We start from the raw sequence: 18,015 nt of genomic DNA, 5'->3' as shown, positions 1-18,015 counted from the left end.
TCTTCCTTTATTTTACATATTTAACTTTCTTTTCTTTATACAAGCTCTTGAAATTTTAAACTATTTTATCTAAATCATCTAGAATTGATGCGTCTTTGTCACGTCGTACATAAACTATTCACATCAAACTTTTTTCCTGCCAGTTTTTATTATTGGGAAAAAAGCAAGTTAAATTGGGAGAAAATTGAAAATGTTTGGAAGGGGAAAAAGGCCAATAGTCAGACCTAAATAGGGTCTTAAACCAATCACTGATATGCATTACAATCTCTTTCCATTTCATTTGATCAAATGTCTGGAAATAACTTGATCACTAGGACCCTTGATTTCTATATAATCATGATTATATGTATATTGTAGGTGAGGTTAGGATCGGGCATTAATATTCATATTATACCCCTGTGTATTGTAGTAAGATAACAAAACATATATGGCAAAACTTTTAATGGAATAAAGTTTGTTGTGCACTATCTTTAATGTAGGTCATGAATAGCATTTTGAATTCATTGTCTCTTCTCTCATGTCAGTCTCAAGGCAGAACTTTTCCATCACTGATATATATATATATATATATATAATGTAAATCAGAAAAACTCGAACATGAAAAGAAAAAAAAATTCTGGTTTGAAAATTCCACATATTTTTTTTTTTTATATATTCAAATCTTGCATCCATAAAATATTTAGGCTTGGGAGCAAAAATGTAGGTATTTATATGGCCGGGCAACCGGAAACACATATGTATATTTTATTTTGGACCCCCCAAAGAGTAGTATTATGTCTACCCAATTTATAGGACATAAAGTAAGTTAGGACAGCATTTTTTTTTTAAATGAACAGTTCAGTGGGTCTGTATCATGTGTAAACTGGCACCTCAACTTACTTCTTATTGCTACACACAGCTTTAGTAATGAAGAAAGTGCATTTCATCATCAAAGCTGTATGGTCCAATGTTTTGACAAATTTAAGTCCAATGGATAAAAACATTGTTAACTTGTCACATGTAGATCTATCTATATATATAAGGATATCCAACAAGCCTGACATTATTGCAACTGTTTCAACTCGAAATATTTGATTTTAAATCTGTGTATACAGACAACAGCAGTTATCACTCAGTCATCAGTAATGCATGTACAGGAGACACAGTCACATGACCAATACAGACATCAACAAACATGGAGACTGACGTTAGAGCATTCAGATGTGCTTGAGACTGCATTTGTTTTGGTAACTAATCCGTCAACTAAACTTGGACCACCACATTTTCTCTGTTTTGACTCGGACATGCTTTATTATCTACACTAAGGTGATGAGTATGCATAGGAGTTCCCATCATCAACAAACATATTCTGGGTGTCAGTTTGCCATATTTACTTAATAAATCTTTTCCCTTCATTTTCTTTTCAGTGTAAATGTTTTCAGGCATATAATTTAAGGAAAGTTGAAAACATTTATAAACGAATTCCACTAAATAAAAATATTTTTTTATGCTTTGAAAAAAAGGAGACAAAACCATAATTTCTTCAATTATTTATATAATTAGTGAAAAATCAAAGTTTTATGTAAATTCTTTTATAAATCTACCACTGTATTCTGAATGTAAAATATATTGCAATATATCTTTTCTGCAACACATACATCTTAAAATATATCAAAGCGAATATGAAAATGTCTGGCAATCCAAGCCCTAGTTTGCACCACCCTGTTGGCATAATTACACACATACACTGCATTAATATGAAAAACATGTGTACAAATCTTCATTAAGGAGGTGTGCTACACCAGAGAAATTTGACGTAGATAAAAAGTGGAAGATATGTACAACAATATTTTGAAGTTGAAAATTTTCAAATTTACTTTATTTTGTCAAAAAATATGGTTTTAGTGGAAGGTAATCTGAAAAAAAATTGAAAACCCCTGCTGGACTCGAACCTCCGACCTACAGGTTAGCAGTCGGTATTCTAACCTACTGAGCTACTCGGATAGGTATTGAAATTGAAAAGGAAAAGCCAAATATTGCTGATATCGATATTTTCATCCATGTTTTTAAAGGAAGTCAGCCATTATGACGATGTAGAGTACTACCTTAAAACTGACACAATGTTGTTCTCAAAATTAAACAACTTCTGAGATATATATAGCATTATCAAATCTTATTTCACTATATAGAGCTTAAATTTATTACAATCTATAAGTGTTCAGACACAAAACATTCCTTGAAGTTGTCCATTGTTTTGTTTTGTTTTTCACAGAATGAGAGTCGAGTACCAATTACATTCAAATGACTGACCAACAATAACGCATCATTTTTTATTATGAACAAGGAATTAATCATATTAAATTTTAACCTTGAATATTTCAATACACCCTCAGAGTGTGTTTTAAGATCAGATATTACCTGAGTAACAAAGGAAATGACTAAATCCAAAAGTGAAATCAATGAAAGCCAAGGGTATATTAAAAATAAACATAAGTATTTAATTCATTAAAAAACAAATAGAAATTTATCATTTTATAAATATACATCTTTAATACATCAAATATGGCACACAAGGAATTAAAATATGTATAGTAATTTACAAGAAGTTCTTGCCCAACAATTTAGTGTTACAACCTATGTGTATCCCAAACTCATAACAATTTCCAAGAGAATGAAGTCCGATTACAAACGAACAATTCTAATATCTTTGATTATGTATAGGCCTACAATTTATTATAAAGAAAGTAGATAGAATAAAACTGATATAGATCTAGTACCATACAATACCAACCAATAAAATACTGAGACTGTGATTTGAGATGGCTGGCATTATATATTAAAAGGCAGTTTTCAACATATAAAATCAGATTCTGCAACTACATGTTCATTACCTTCTCAATGTTTGCCATAGTGAAGTTCACACAAGGACAAATGGCCGGGGCCATTACCTTGATTTGTAAATTCAAAATATCAAACAAGTCCACTGGAGGTTTGCAGGTTACGAATAAATATATTTATTCTTTCACAGATTAAACCTATTTCCAGATGACTTTGCCCGTCCCTGCTTCGCGGGTTATGTGGACACGTGACTGAATACATTCAACAATGATACGCACTTCGGGTTGTGTTCATTTTTCACAACACAAAATAAATCGTTTACTTTTAGAAACAAGAAATCAAACACGACATTTTAAACTACAATATTTTGATAAGTAGGAATCTTCTCTTTCTTTCTGCAAAATTTCAAGTCGATACGTGCCTTAGAAGTAGGGGAAATCGTTTAAAATATTTAGGACCATACTGATGCCTAAACGCGCCCCGATATCGTCTGTTGCTAGTGTATTCCTATTCGTGTTAAATAACTAGTTTCTAGTCTTTGTTATTTGAGCTTCTAGTGCCTCCTTATTTTTCAAATACATAAGAAAAGCATAAAGCAAACATCGTACGTAAAAGCAAAGCTGCAAAGACGGTCGCAATAATTAAATAAGGAGGAAATGTATGTCCCTACTAAACTTACTTTTTTTCCGCCATCTTTGTACAGAGAGAATGTGTAGCGCGTTGCAGCATGGGTAAAACGAACGAGGGTTCGCGAGACACGTGGCTTATCACATGACCTACTCTGTAAAAATAACTTTTGTTAATCATAACATAGGAACAAGATACTGAGAAATATAGTTTTATTGACCAATAAAAACAAAGCTACTCATTGAATCGAACTTGATTGTCCGTAATATCTTAGAGTTAGTTATACACTATTGAATCTCGCTTTTTTCGTCCTGGTCAGCGATCGATGAATGAGGTTATTTTGATGAAATCTTTCGTCGATATTGGTTTTCATTACTTAGCAGTTCACAACATGACCTATATATAGAGTAGGCTGCTTTCTCACTGTGTGACATCTTGTGTATGCAAAATCTACAACACATCGACCTATCATTATTGCCATAAACAATATTAAATGTCTTGCATGCTTTACATATTTATTTATTTAAAGTCTACCGTAACATATATATTTACCCGTCACGGTTTTGATTTTGGCAGGGTTGAGTATTTACTGGGTGTGTGGTTGCTCGACGAGTCTTATCTAATTGTGGACGGTATGTGTAACACCCTAAGCCCCAATATCGCACTAGCGTCCACGACTCGCAATCTTTAACCTGTTAATTAGATATTAGCCAGGGACGTGCACAACAGAGAGAGAGAGAGAGAGAGAGAGAGAGAGAGAGAGAGAGAGAGAGAGAGTATCCTGTATATCGTCGTTTAAACTATCCGGTTTTATCAATGTAAAACAGACACGGTGGTGTACGTAGGTAGTACATGTGGACACTGATTTGTTTGATTAGATAGGCCCCCACATGAATAGGAATTAGGAATGTACAGAGTATCTCTTCCCTCCCCTCCCTAACAATTTCACCCCTCCCCCTCTTCCTCGATTTTTACAAGAACTTAAAACTGTAAGAATAAAATATATCCGCAAGCTCTTATAGTTGTAGTTTTAGCAATATCATCTATTGCATGGTCACATTGACAGCTGATTAATGATGCTTGCTTTAATGAAGTCTTCGTGTCATTTCAATTTTGTGCATTTGATACAGTTAATTAACGTTATCAAATCCTGCTCCAACGATATCTTATAATGTATATAACACATGTATGTGTGGATCCAATAAACCCCATTTATTTTATTTTTCCTTGGGAGGAGTTCAAATTATACGAAGTTGATGTACAGGGGAAATTAGGGTGGGTGAGTAATATAAGTATTTCTCAAGGGGGGGTTCGGACCCCACAGTTCCCACCTTTGCATCCGCGCCTGTATATATACATGTACAATATGTATATGTCATAATTTTAAAAGACGCGTGGATATGAAATAGATTTGATGGCAGTCTAATCTAGCTCTAATGAATGCAATGTCAGACTTATTTCGTTTGATAGATGAGATTACAATTATATTACAACCAAGAACCCTATCTATATTTCCTGTGTACGATGTCACAAATACGTTCATTTCCTGCCATTTTCTTTTAACTTACTGAAATCACTATTTTTCTCCGCTGTTTTAGCTTTAGACACTAGTATGGACGGCATATATGTCGACCACGAAATTAATATGACCATTTTATCTAAATATATGCAAAACATTGAAATAGTTTCGGTCGATGCATGCGGTCCAATTAAAATAAAATTGATTACATTGATATTTTTCAATATAACTTTCACTTGTATGATGTTTTGATAATTTACTATATATAGTTTTGACTTCTGGAAACATCTTTGATATAACGTATTATTTACATTGGATACATACCCATTGCTAACAATTTTAACTTTGATCACGATATTGTTATAACTGCATTCAGTATTGTTTTCTTGCATAAAGCCCCTGTTTAACTCACCTGAAGCAAATACTCGGGTGAGCTTTTCTGATTGTGTGTCGGCGTTGTTGGCTTTGCAAACTTTTTACAATTTCATCTTCTCGATCAAGAACTATTGCACAAAATTCAAACAAAACTTGTCCCGGGGTATTCTAGGGTGAAGGAGATTCACATTTATTTCTCCCATTCCAAGGGGGATAATCAGAAAAGGCAAAAATAGGGTGGGGCCATTTAAAGAATCGTTAAAAATCTTCTCACGAATAGCAAGGATAATGATTAGTTTTATTGCTATGCAGTATAGGTTTTGATCACCTGTTGTACAGCATCTAGGTGTCTGTCTGTCTGTCCGTAAACCACACATTTTCGACTTCCCCAGAAGCACGATGCCATTTTCAACAAAACTTGTCATAAAGCTACTTTGGGTAAAGGGGGTTAAAATATGTAAATGAAAGGTCGCAGCTTTTTCAAAAGGAGAGATAATTAAGAAATATTGAAAATATGGTATATCTCTTTCAAAAATCTCTTTCTCAAGAACCACTAGACCAGAAAAAAAATTATGTAAAAGATTTTTAAAAGATTCAAAATTCATAGTTCAAATCATGGTCCCCGGGGTATGATGAGGACATCTTTTAAAATTTTCTTCCCAAGAACAACAGGATCACGATTAGTCATTATCAATATACAAGCATCCTCGCGTAGTGTAAATTCGTATTTGTTTTAATCATGGTCCCAAGGGGTTTAGTTTGGGCTACAATCGGGGAATAAGTTTTAGTCAAATGAATATATACAAGCATTCTCGGGTAATGTGGATCTCATTTTATTCAAATCATGGTCCTTGGTGGTAGGGTGGGACCCCAATAGGGAATCTAAATTTTGCAAGGCAATATATGAGAATATATATATTTTTTAAATTGTAGCGGACAGTATAAGAGGGAACTTATATACTAACTCGCTAGTGAGCTAGCTATTCTAGTGATGTGGTAGAGTCTCTCTTTTGATCACAGAAGTTAAGCAACGGCGAGCGTGATCAGCACTTAGCTGGGAAAATCTTCTCAAGACCAGCATGGTCATAATCTGTCACCATTGCTATGCGATGATTCTTTAGTATTGCAGATAAAAATTTCTTGAAAACATGGTCCGGGGGTAAGGGATAGGATGGGGCATCAATAGAGAAGCGCAGTTTTACATTGGAATATTTTCTTATCACGATCTACTGATTAAATATAAGATATTCAAGCATCCCAATGCAACTAGTGTTGGCTTAGATAGGGAATCAAGTTTACATGAGACTATATAGGAGGTAGGGAAAAATGTATACAGTAGGTTGTCTTTTTTAAAATATAGACCCTGGGGTGAGGGTGGGGCTAACATCTGGGATCAAGTTGAACATAAGAGGGACATCTTTAATCAATCATAAACCATTGAACAGCAAGGTCATGCTAGTCATGTTGATATTAGGTATTGCCATGTTGTGTGGATTAAAAGTTTCAGTTACGTCGCCAATCGATTGTATGGGGTCATAATGTAGGGTCAAAATTCATCTTGGGAATAAAAAGAGTAAGTAAAAGTCTTAAATATCTTTTTCTGAAGAATAACAGGACCAAGGGTGACTCAGGTGAGCGTTGTGGCCCATGGGACTTTTGATGTTTATATTAAAAAAAATACACTTTATCTATTATTAATAATTCTGAATAGGACTTTGTCATATCAAGCTGTAAAAACTGAAAATTTGAGAATTATCTCCCTTATCAAAGGGAATGTAATCCTTAACCTCAATTTAATTGCACCAGAATGAAATATGAATAGAATATGATGTGGGGAAAAGCAATATTTCAAATTTTAGTGGAATTTACAATAAATAAGGAGGAGACAACTCGTCCCAGCTATTCTGAATTATTATTCAATTTCAGGTACATTTTCTTGAATTTGAATAAAAACAGAAAATGAAAAGAAAACGATTGTGTTTCACAGAAGCTGCATTGCTTGTGTCTTGCTATTTTTTTTTATTATTATTATTATTTTTTTTTTTTGGTATCAGAAATGTAACCATGACTACCAATTCATATTGAAATGGAGGTGCGGTTTTTCTGTTATCCATGCACCCTGTAAATCTGTCTGGTGACCAAGAAGGCTACTGCAATTAATTAACTGCTTTGAAAAAATTCTCTTACATAATTCACAGTCACTTGAAATCACTGTGAAAGAATACATCCAGTTTCTGAAGATTTCCAGCTGTGTAGATTTTGACATAAATTTACAGAAATATCTCCCTTTTAAATACTCTTCACTCCTGGAGGAAATATGTATGTAGTAGTTTGTGTGTTCGTTCGTTTAGACTTGTGTCCAGATTTAAGTCATATTCATCAACGTGACAGGACTTATACCCTATATGCAGATAGTAGACCATGATTTTCGAAGTCATAGGTGAAATTTCAAAGTCGCCAAGGGAAATTCCGAATTTTCTTGTACAAGCATACCAACAGGATGGTACCTTACCCAGAAAGAACTTGGTTACTTTCGGTTTCCAAGGTCAAGTGTACTGAAAGGGAAGTTCCAAAAGTTTTTGTGTGCAAGGGGCATGGACACGACTTGAGCTGAAAATTTTCAAATTCTATTCTTCCATTTTTAATGCTTAGAATGTTTAACTAAAGTATATCTATTAAATGGTCAGCAAAATTTTTAATGTCATTTGTCGATGTAGATGTGCATGGGAGATACAGAGCTCACAATTCTTTGTTATGTAAACAAGGCTCGTGCAATGTTTTTGTTTACATTGGTTAAATATACAAGTAAAAGTTTGTTTAAAGCAGTTTTTTTTCTTCAATTTACATGTTAATTCTGAAAACAATTAAACAGTTTCTAGTGTTTGGTACATCTATGTTTTAAACCTGCCATTTTCTATCAAGCGATCTATTTGTAAACAAAAACATGGCACAAGCCTTATTTACATAAGAAATGCGAGTGCTGTTTCTCACTTGTAACTCAGCAACTGATATTCAAATTTTGGTTGACCATTAGAAATACTTTAGTTAAACATTGTAAAAATAAAAATGGAAATAAAAAATTAAAAATTTTCAGCTCAAATTGTGTCCATGCCCCTTTAAAGCTATATTGATTGATTTGATGTTTTTCCGCCACACTCAACAATTTTTCAGTTATCTGGTGGCGCCCAATTGTTATTGGTGGAAGAGAGAACCCAGATACAATGTACCTGGGAAGAGACCACCGACCTTCCGAAAGTAAACTATAGTACAAATTTTATTCCAAATTTGGTTAAACTTGTAGGAATTATACGTTAAATAGTCCTTATTTACAGTCCTGTATGATACGTTATATCGTCCTTGTTTACAGTCCTGTATAATACGTTATTTAGTCCTTGTTTACAGTCCTGAGTGATACGTTATATATAGTCCCTGTTTACAGTCCTGTATGATACGTTGTATAGTCCCTGTTTACAGTCCTAAGTGATATGTTATATATAGTCCTTGTTTACAGTCCTGTATGATACTTTATATAGTTCTTGTTTACAGTCTTATATGATACGTTATATAGTCCTTGTTTACAGTCCTGTATGAAACGTTATGTACTCCTTGTTTACAGTCCTGTATGATATGCTATAAAGTCCTTGTTTACAGTCCTGTATGATACGCTATAAAGTACTTGTTTACAGTCCTGTATGATACGTTATAAAGTCCTCGTTTACAGTCCTGAGTGATACGTTATATAGTCCTTGTTTACAGTCCTTAGTGATATGTTGTATAGTCCTTGTTTACAGTCCTGTAGGATACGTTATTTAGTCCTTGTTTACAGTCCTGTATGATACGTTATATAGTTCTTGTTTACAGTCCTATATGATACGTTATATAGTCTTTGTTTACAGTCCTGTATGATACGTTATAAAGTCCTTGTTTACAGTCCTGTATGATATGTTATAAAGTCCTTGTTTACAGTCCTGAGTGATACGTTATATAGTCCTTGTTTACAGTCCTGTATGATACGTTATTTAGTCCTTGTTTACAGTCCTGTATGATATGTTATAAAGTCCTTGTTTACAGTCCTGAGTGATACGTTATATAGTCCTTGTTTACAGTCCTGTATGATACGGTATATAGTCCTTGTTTACAGTCCTGTATGATACGTTATAAAGTCCTTGTTTACAGTCCTGTATGATATGTTATAAAGTCATTGTTTACAGTCCTGTATGATACGGTATATTGTCCTTGTTTACAGTCCTGTATGATACGTTATATAGTCCTTGTTTACAGTCCTGTATGATACGTTATAAAGTCCTTGTTTACAGTCCTGTATAATACATTATATAGTCCCTGTTTACAGTCCTGTATGATACGTTGTATCGCCCTTGTTTACAGTCCTGTATAATACGTTGTATAGTCCCTGTTTACAGTCCTGTATGATACGTTATTTAGTCCTTGTTTACAGTCCTGTATGATATGCTATGAAGTCTTTGTTTACAGTCCTATATGATACGTTGTATAGTCCCTGTTTACAGTCCTGTATGATACGTTATAAAGTCCTTGTTTACAGTCCTGTATAATACGTTATAAAGTCCTTGTTTACAGTCCTGTATAATACGTTGTATAGTCCCTGTTTACAGTCCTGTATGATACGTTATATCGTCCTTGTTTACAGTCCTGTATGATACGTTATTTAGTCCTTGTTTACAGTCCTGTGATACGTTATATATAGTCCCTGTTTACAGTCCTGTATGATACGTTATATAGTCCTTGTTTACAGTCCTGTATGATATGCTATGAAGTCTTTGTTTCTAGTAACTGCATTTCATGTTTACAAATGAAATCACTTGAATCGTAATATTCAGAAAACTCGTATGGACAAATCTTAAGCTATATTTCTTACTTGGAAGTTGTCAAACTTTCTTGATTGGTACTTTGTGTGTAAACCTTACTTACTATTGATTGGTACTTTGCGTGTAAACCTTACTTCCTATTGGATTTCGTGTAAACCTTACTTCCTATTGGATTTCGTGTAAACCTGACTTACTATTGGATTTCAAGGTGAACTGTCTCGTTTTGTTTGTTCCCTTTGTGTCCATTCGAGAATTTTTCACTCAAATTCAGAGGTCACAAACTGTAGGTGGAATGTCAAACTTAGACATATACCTAGCACTCAGGGCCTTACTGAGCAGCGAGGACCAACGTCTGCTGCGACAAAGGACCTCCGTGTCGAATGTCATATCCGAAAAACTTGAGACTCACACTTAAATGCCGAGCAATTGGCGATGGAGCTTTTTATACGCTCGCCTTTACACGGAAGGTATGATGGTAAAGCGGTGTCTGTATGTCCGTCCGTCCGTTCAGGGTTTTCTGTTTCTATTTTCATTTCAAACTGAAACGTGTTGTGTAGCTTCTTTGTGGGTCACTCTAGATCCTGTAAATTCTGATCCATTCTGACCTCTGGTTGTGTAGCTTCTTTGTGGGTCACTCTAGATCCTGTAAATTCTGATCCATTCTGACCTCTGGTTGTGTAGCTTCTTTGTGGGTCACTCTAGATCATGTCAATTCTGATCCATTCTGACCTCTGGTTGTGTAGCTTCTTTGTGGGTCACTCTAGATCATGTCAATTCTGATCCATTCTGACCTCTGGTTGTGTAGCTTCTTTGTGGGTCACTCTAGATCATGTCAATTCTGATCCATTCTGACCTCTGGTTGTGTAGCTTCTTTGTGGGTCACTCTAGATCATGTCAATTCTGATCCATTCTGACCTCTGGTTGTGTAACTTCTTTGTGGGTCACTCTAGATCATGTAAATTCTGATCCATTCTGACCTCTGGTTGTGTAACTTCTTTGTGGGTCACTCTAGATCATGTCAATTCTGATCCATTCTGACCTCTGGTTGTGTAGCTTCTTTGTGGGTCACTCTAGATCATGTCAATTCTGATCCATTCTGACCTCTGGTTGTGTAGCTTCTTTGTGGGTCACTCTAGATCCTGTCAATTCTGATCCATTCTGACCTCTGGTTGTGTAGCTTCTTTGTGGGTCACTCTAGATCCTGTCAATTCTGATCCATTCTGACCTCTGGTTGTGTAGCTTCTTTGTGGGTCACTCTAGATCCTGTCAATTCTGATCCATTCTGACCTCTGGTTGTGTAGCTTCTTTGTGGGTCACTCTAGATCATGTCAATTCTGATCCATTCTGACCTCTGGTTGTGTAGCTTCTTTGTGGGTCACTCTAGATCATGTCAATTCTGATCCATTCTGACCTCTGGTTGTGTAACTTCTTTGTGGGTCACTCTAGATCATGTCAATTCTGATCCATTCTGACCTCTGGTTGTGTAGCTTCTTTGTGGGTCACTCTAGATCATGTCAATTCTGATCCATTCTGACCTCTGGTTGTGTAGCTTCTTTGTGGGTCACTCTAGATCATGTCAATTCTGATCCATTCTGACCTCTGGTTGTGTAGCTTCTTTGTGGGTCACTCTAGATCATGTAAATTCTGATCCATTCTGACCTCTGTTGCAGGAGATTTGCCACTTTACTTGACATTTAGTGGTACATGGAGGTTAACATGATTTGTCCGTCTAACTCCTCTTCCTAACAGTTTTCAAGTGAAGACCGTTTTATTTAACAGATTGTGTGCATGGGTACTAAAGATAAGGATTGTGATTTTTAAAGACAAATTGCAGGTTGTTGAGCTTCGTCAGTGTTGTGGAAATATTACACAGACAGTACATGCTTTGTCTCTCTACCTCCTCCCACATTTTTCAAGTAAGGATCGGCTATATTTTATTTTACAGATTTTCATATGGGTATTGAAGATGTGCACGTGGCAAATACTTTGATTTTCTCAATTTTTGAGACGATTACAGGTTGTCGAATGTAGTTAGTTTTAAGGAAAGTTTACAAAATGAGCACATAATTTGTCCAACTCCTCCTAAAGTTTTCAACTGAGGACCTTCTTATGTCACACAGTTTTTATGGGTTTGCAAATGGCACTCTTGTAATTCTTAATTTTTTTTTTGTTATAGAAAATCACATGTTGAACACAGTAGATGTGGCACGATAAAGATCCCTCATGCTTAAAGGCCGTAAGCGCCGAGCATAGGCCTTTGCAGCCCTTCACCGGCAATGATGACGTCTCCATTTGAATGAAAAAGTTTCAAATGAGACGTTAAACAATATTCAACCAACACCAAGTACTCGTATACGGTACTATTCTGCTGGTCTGGAAAAACATTTGGATGAAAAATGTAACTTTAAATATTGTATATAAGAAATTTTGGAATTCTAGTTCCAGTATCAACCTTGACCTAATCTATATTAGATGTAAATGGATTTGCTAAAATGTTTATTAATTCTACTTTCTGAGGAATAATTACATTTATTATAACAAAAGGCTCATGGGTGAGCAAAATTGAATCTGCACTACATGAGCATTCTTGCATATTGATTTGATATATTGTGCCCTCGTAGAACTTGAGAAGGAGCTTCTATATAATCCTATGTAAAACTTTAAACCCCCTTTTGTGGCTCCGGGGATCGTGCTCTGAAAAAAATGTATACATCTTCATTATATAAGAAAGTTTCTATGACTTTCTCTGGTCCAGAAGTTTCAGAGATTTTTAAAACACTTCATCTAAAATTCTTATTTCTTAATCATCTCCCCTTAAAAGTGGATGGGTCCTTCATTTAAAGAAACTTGAATCCCCTTCACCCGAAGATAGTCTCTACCAAGTTTGGTTGAAATGGGCCCAGGTGATCTAAAATCACCGTAAAGTAATGACTGGACTACTAGAGTCGATCGTTTACTTGATTGTTTCATGCATTCATTCGAAATAGACAATAGTTCTCCATGTCCGATGCAGATAAAAAGGAGGTATACTGTCTAAAATGGCTACCGAGACTCTCATGTTTGAACAACAAAATTGATACAGGTGTGAAAATTTGTTTTTGTAACCAGATGTAGGAAACCTAAGTCCGCTGAATTAGGTTAAAGACAAAAATGACCCTCGTGAGTTTCATGCAGAGATATATCAAGTACAATTACATCTCAGTCACTCTCCCTCTTTAACATACACGTGCGTAAATTCTACTTTCTTATCTACAGCATAAAAGTGTGTTAATCAAACATGACCGAAAAAGAACGTTGAAAGCGCTTTACTGACAATGATGCATGATAACAATGACAGACAGATTTTGAACTCCACTGTTCAGTGTATAACACAAAATATCAGATGTGTAGCAATTACTGGTATAATTGATAACCACTAATTAAACAGTGTTGTAATAGTGAACACATGATTAATAGGCACCACACCGACTACTGAATACATTCTGAATTTATCCAGCCACCTAGCAACGCCCACTTTTTTCATCGAATGAAATTAAACTTTCAAATAAATCAATCAGAACTTTCCCCCTCTATCATTGGTAATTTCATTTCATAACAAAACAAGGTGGTGTTTTCTCCCTTGCGTCTTTGTCAAGTACATACTCACATTTGTTCAGTTATTAATTATTAATAATTACATGAATGCTGTTTCATATTCAGTGTTACGTGTATACGATTTTCATAAAATGATCTTGCTCGCAAACCTTCGTTTCCATTTCAGCTAGAACTCAACTGCGAATTAATTTTGATTGATCAATGTGTGTAAAAGTTTTCAGGATGATTGGTGGATAAAAGTGAGAAAATGTACTTCGATAGAAATATAAGATGTACACCTACACATACAATCCTAAATTGAAGGTATTTCATTGAAGAAGGTCGACATTCATCACGTGGAAACGTACACCAGGTGAAAACACACGGTATGCCTTGACAATTTAAAATGGTTACTTCGCAACCGTCACAGTAATTGCGGACTTCACAAGAACATCCGCGAGCAAAACCGTCCGGAGAAATAAGAAAGATAGCAACAACTTGTAATTCCCCTGAGAGACATGTATATATCATTTGTGGTTGAAGTTATATATCATTTGTGGTTGAAGGTATATATCATTTGTGGATGGTGTGCTGCTTGTTAATGATACAATTATATCCTTGGTGGGCAGAATTTGTTCACTAAGACGTCCTGATAGGTAATTCATATAACTAATGGTTTTCGTATCATTTGTGGTTGCTACACAGACATAATTAGTGGCTATCATATCATTTGTGGTTGCTACACAGATATAATTAGTGGTTATCATGTCATTTGTGGTTGCTACATAGATGAACGATGTGGAATGCAGTGTATGTACATGTATAGTAAGCTATAATTATTACGTCTGAAATGTCCATCAGCTTGCATACACGCAACCTTTAATAAGCAAATTTCCACGTTTATAGTCAAATAACGCAGGCCACACATAAAAGTTGATTTTACTGGCTGCAGCTTGATCACATGACCACCACAACTTGTGTTTTTCGTCATCAAATTCGTGGTCATCTACAGAAAGCCACATGGGTGGGTGTTGAATGACCATCTGCCACGTGACCTTAGCACATCGATTCATGAATTTTTGAACTACTTTATTTTCGTGTGGGTGTCGTTGTACGAATTCCGTAAATTCCAATGTCAGCTTTTCACACATCATCTGTAGATAAAGAAAGAATATTCTATGCATAAAATCTTGCATTTAAGTAAGCATCTGCAAATATTTGCGCCATTTTTGATCGTACAGAAATTCTATTTGAGTTGTACAAAATATAAATTTGGAATCCCGCAATTGTGATTATTTGCAAATTGTGGCCAATGCCGTTTGACAAGCTTACCCCAACAATGACGTCAGGGTCAATGTCGTCGAAGTGCTGTCTGAGTTGATGACCAATACTATCCGTCATGTCGTCTGGTAGTTTGCTTTTCCCGTTTCGTTCTCCCACCAAAGTATCGTTTATCTGAATAACAACCCACATTAAGGATCTCACTCGATATCTGATAACTGAGCATAATGAAGTACTGCAATCATAACCGACCAAAAGTACAAGAAAATTTGACCTGTGACGTCATTCACAAGTATATATAATGGTATATAAGTGCAAAATATACGACGAATGACCATTGATTTTGGCCCAAAGTTTTAAACTCAGTTCATATCCATTTTAGGTAGGTCAAAAACTTCAGAAAAAGCTTGGTCATTTCGAAATTGTGCGAACTATAATAACTGACAAATTGATAAAAATGATTCAAAGAAAGAAACTTGTTATGGAACAAGACTAAAACTGAATGATAGCTAATAAACTCTTGTCACGTACATGTATGGCTAGATAAAAGGAGAGGCTGACGGACAACATAAATCGTGACCCGTTTCGGCTACGTCAGTATATCATAAATTCTAAAGTATAAAAGGATTGCAATTCCAACAAATATTCAGCTACTGGGTCACACACCCAAATACTACTAGCCTGATGTCATGACAGTACGTCACACACCCAAATACTACTAGCCTGATGTCATGACAGTACGTCACACACCCAAATACTACTAGCCTGATGTCATGACAGTACGTCACACACCCAAATACTAGCGACCGAATGTCATTATAATTACAGTACGTCTGCCATGTAATCCCGGGAAATTTAAAAACGACATTTGGTTGAAAAAGAAATGCTTTTGAATTTAGCTGATGACTTTGTCAAATGTTTTCATCCTATTCCTGATCATGGAATGAATCGATTGCAACATAAATTTATGTATTCTAAATGTGGAATCAGATTTCAAAATTTCAGCATTGTTATGAAGGTATCATTATCTCACCACTAAGGTCGGTTTCCTTAAGAGTTCGGCGATGGTGGCCTTCAAAGCATTGTACACCTCCTTACAACTTTGGAAGGCTGCCTACAACACAGATGAAATAATACTGTCTAAAATCAACGGTAGATTATTTCATTAATTTCTAACAGCAGTATTGCAATCTTGAGTCTAATTCACGTTCAAAATCATCTTACCATGACGCATGCGCATAGGAACTGCACTATGTCCTCTTCCTCAAAGTCTGTGACTTCCTCCAATGTCTCCTTGGCGTCCACCCACTCTTGACTCTCCAGGGTGTTATAAAGCTGCGCGATGTTGGAGGGGCGACATTTCTCACTAATGTTTTCTACATGTCGGTTATCTGTTCGACCTATTGGCATCATCGACTTGGCCAGTCTACAAAAAACCAGCAGGTGCGCATGATTAACATTGAAAATACGGAGCTGTTACAGACTACATTTTACATTTCACAAATGTTAAATAAAACATCACAAATCATACTTTTGTTTGATGCTTTCATTCTCCTTCTTTGCCAGTTTTAAGTCGTCCTCCATTTGTCGGTAGTCTTTAAGGACCGTTTCCATGGACCTCTGTGTCGTTTCCACGGCAATTTTGGCCCGCTTATACTCGTCCTGAACGCTGTGGGCCACAGAGTCCATCTCTTTGATCTGCGTTTCCAGTTTCTCCACTTTAGCTTTGAGTGTTTCATTCTCTCTCTTTGTTTTGTGAAGATCTGCAATGATCACGTCCCCTGGGCCCTGGGACGGTTTGGGTGGAATGCTTGGTCGATCATCTAGGGGCTTGCCCATCTTCTTCCGGAGTTCCTCGTTTTCACGCTTCAGTTCATCTAGTTTGACCCAGAGTTGGCCCATGCCTCCGGAAGACCTTGACCCCCTGGGAGTGCTCGCAACATTACTCGTCACTCGCTGATTTTCCGATATCAAACTCTCGATCAATACTCTGGCTTTCTCGAGCAAATGTCTTGTTTGAGGGTCTCTCTTTTTAAGCATGAATACATTGGATAGTCCATCGCAGAAGTTTTTAGCATCCGCTAATAAATCTTTCTTTTTTGATGATTCGGCAGCCATTGTTTTGCATAAATTAACACTGCAAAAAAGAAAAGGCCTCATTCCATTAGAAATATTTCTCATTTGGCTGGCATTAGACTCTGGGCACCAGGAAACGCAAAACGTTTAATGGGAAGAAAAAATCGATAGGAAACATAATCTCGACAACAGTGAGAAGCTGGGGGATTTGTAGGAATTTAAACATGATGCCAATTTTCAAATAGAAATGTAACGAATTCATACTACAATGTAATATTTCATAAATTTCATCTATATTTTTACCATAAAAGCCTTCGCAATGTAATGCATTGACATGCATTAGTATATACTAATATTCAAGAAAACGATTTTAAAATCAGAAACTGTTGATTCGAACAATGCTCAATATCGATTTTCACTGAAACAATATACTCAGATAGCTTGCATTTTTTTTTTTATCAAATGCGTTATTCTAGTCAACTAAACAAAAGAAAATCGTACCTTTTTTTTTCAATTCATGGTGATCGTCCGTCAATCCCTGCTACATTCTCTGCGGGTTTTGCTAGTGACACGATTTTGGTGGACTGTCTTTGGGAGACCATGTCATTCCTCACGTGTGATTCATGCTATTGATCCGGCTCTGTCAATGGCATCCTTACTGCATCGACTCCGTGTTCCATACCTTAATTCTATCGATCCAAACTACCCATGAATTAACAAAGAGAAACTGATGCGTTGCATCTCGTCTTTTGTTCCATCTGCAACGCTGCTTTAAATCCCATTCGGTGTCATGTTATGCAACAGACCAAGCTAATATTTCCTAACTAACCAGCGTAGAAGGAATTTTATTGCGCTTGGAAGTCGACAAATTTCTCGGAAAATTAATCGCTACAGTAGACAAAG

At 35.8% G+C, this 18,015-nt stretch overlaps 2 protein-coding genes across 4 annotated transcripts in view; both read right to left on the bottom strand.

Annotated features, from left to right (window-relative positions):
• Positions 1-3,567, bottom strand: part of LOC125679269 (uncharacterized) — a 46,754-nt gene extending 43,187 nt beyond the window's left edge. For both annotated transcript variants that reach the window (XM_056157366.1, XM_048918372.2), the window contains exon 1: positions 3,497-3,567. The gene's annotated coding sequence lies outside the window, so the exon portion shown is untranslated. The remainder of the gene's footprint in view (positions 1-3,496) is intronic.
• A 9,904-nt stretch (positions 3,568-13,471) lies between these two features.
• LOC125678213 (uncharacterized) lies at positions 13,472-17,753 on the bottom strand. Of its 2 annotated transcripts, XM_048916460.2 has the most exons (6): positions 17,614-17,753; positions 16,568-17,173; positions 16,261-16,462; positions 16,070-16,150; positions 15,088-15,210; positions 13,472-14,909 (listed from the first exon to the last, which is right to left on the bottom strand). In XM_048916460.2, exons 2-6 carry the CDS (start codon positions 17,152-17,154, stop codon positions 14,613-14,615), a joined length of 1,290 nt encoding a protein of 429 aa, XP_048772417.1. In that variant the 5' UTR covers positions 17,155-17,173; positions 17,614-17,753; the 3' UTR covers positions 13,472-14,612. The 2 variants fall into 2 exon arrangements, with proteins under 2 accessions (XP_048772417.1, XP_048772416.1); XM_048916459.2 differs by lacking the exon at positions 17,614-17,753 and having other exon boundaries at positions 16,568-17,311.
• Between the last annotated feature and the right edge of the window lie 262 nt (positions 17,754-18,015).

This window comes from Ostrea edulis, chromosome 2 (assembly GCF_947568905.1).
Source record: "Ostrea edulis chromosome 2, xbOstEdul1.1, whole genome shotgun sequence".
NCBI classification, from domain to species: Eukaryota; Metazoa; Mollusca; class Bivalvia; order Ostreida; family Ostreidae; genus Ostrea; species Ostrea edulis.
The sequence above is the reverse complement of the archived record's forward strand: the minus strand, read 5'-3'. Positions and strand labels throughout refer to the sequence as shown.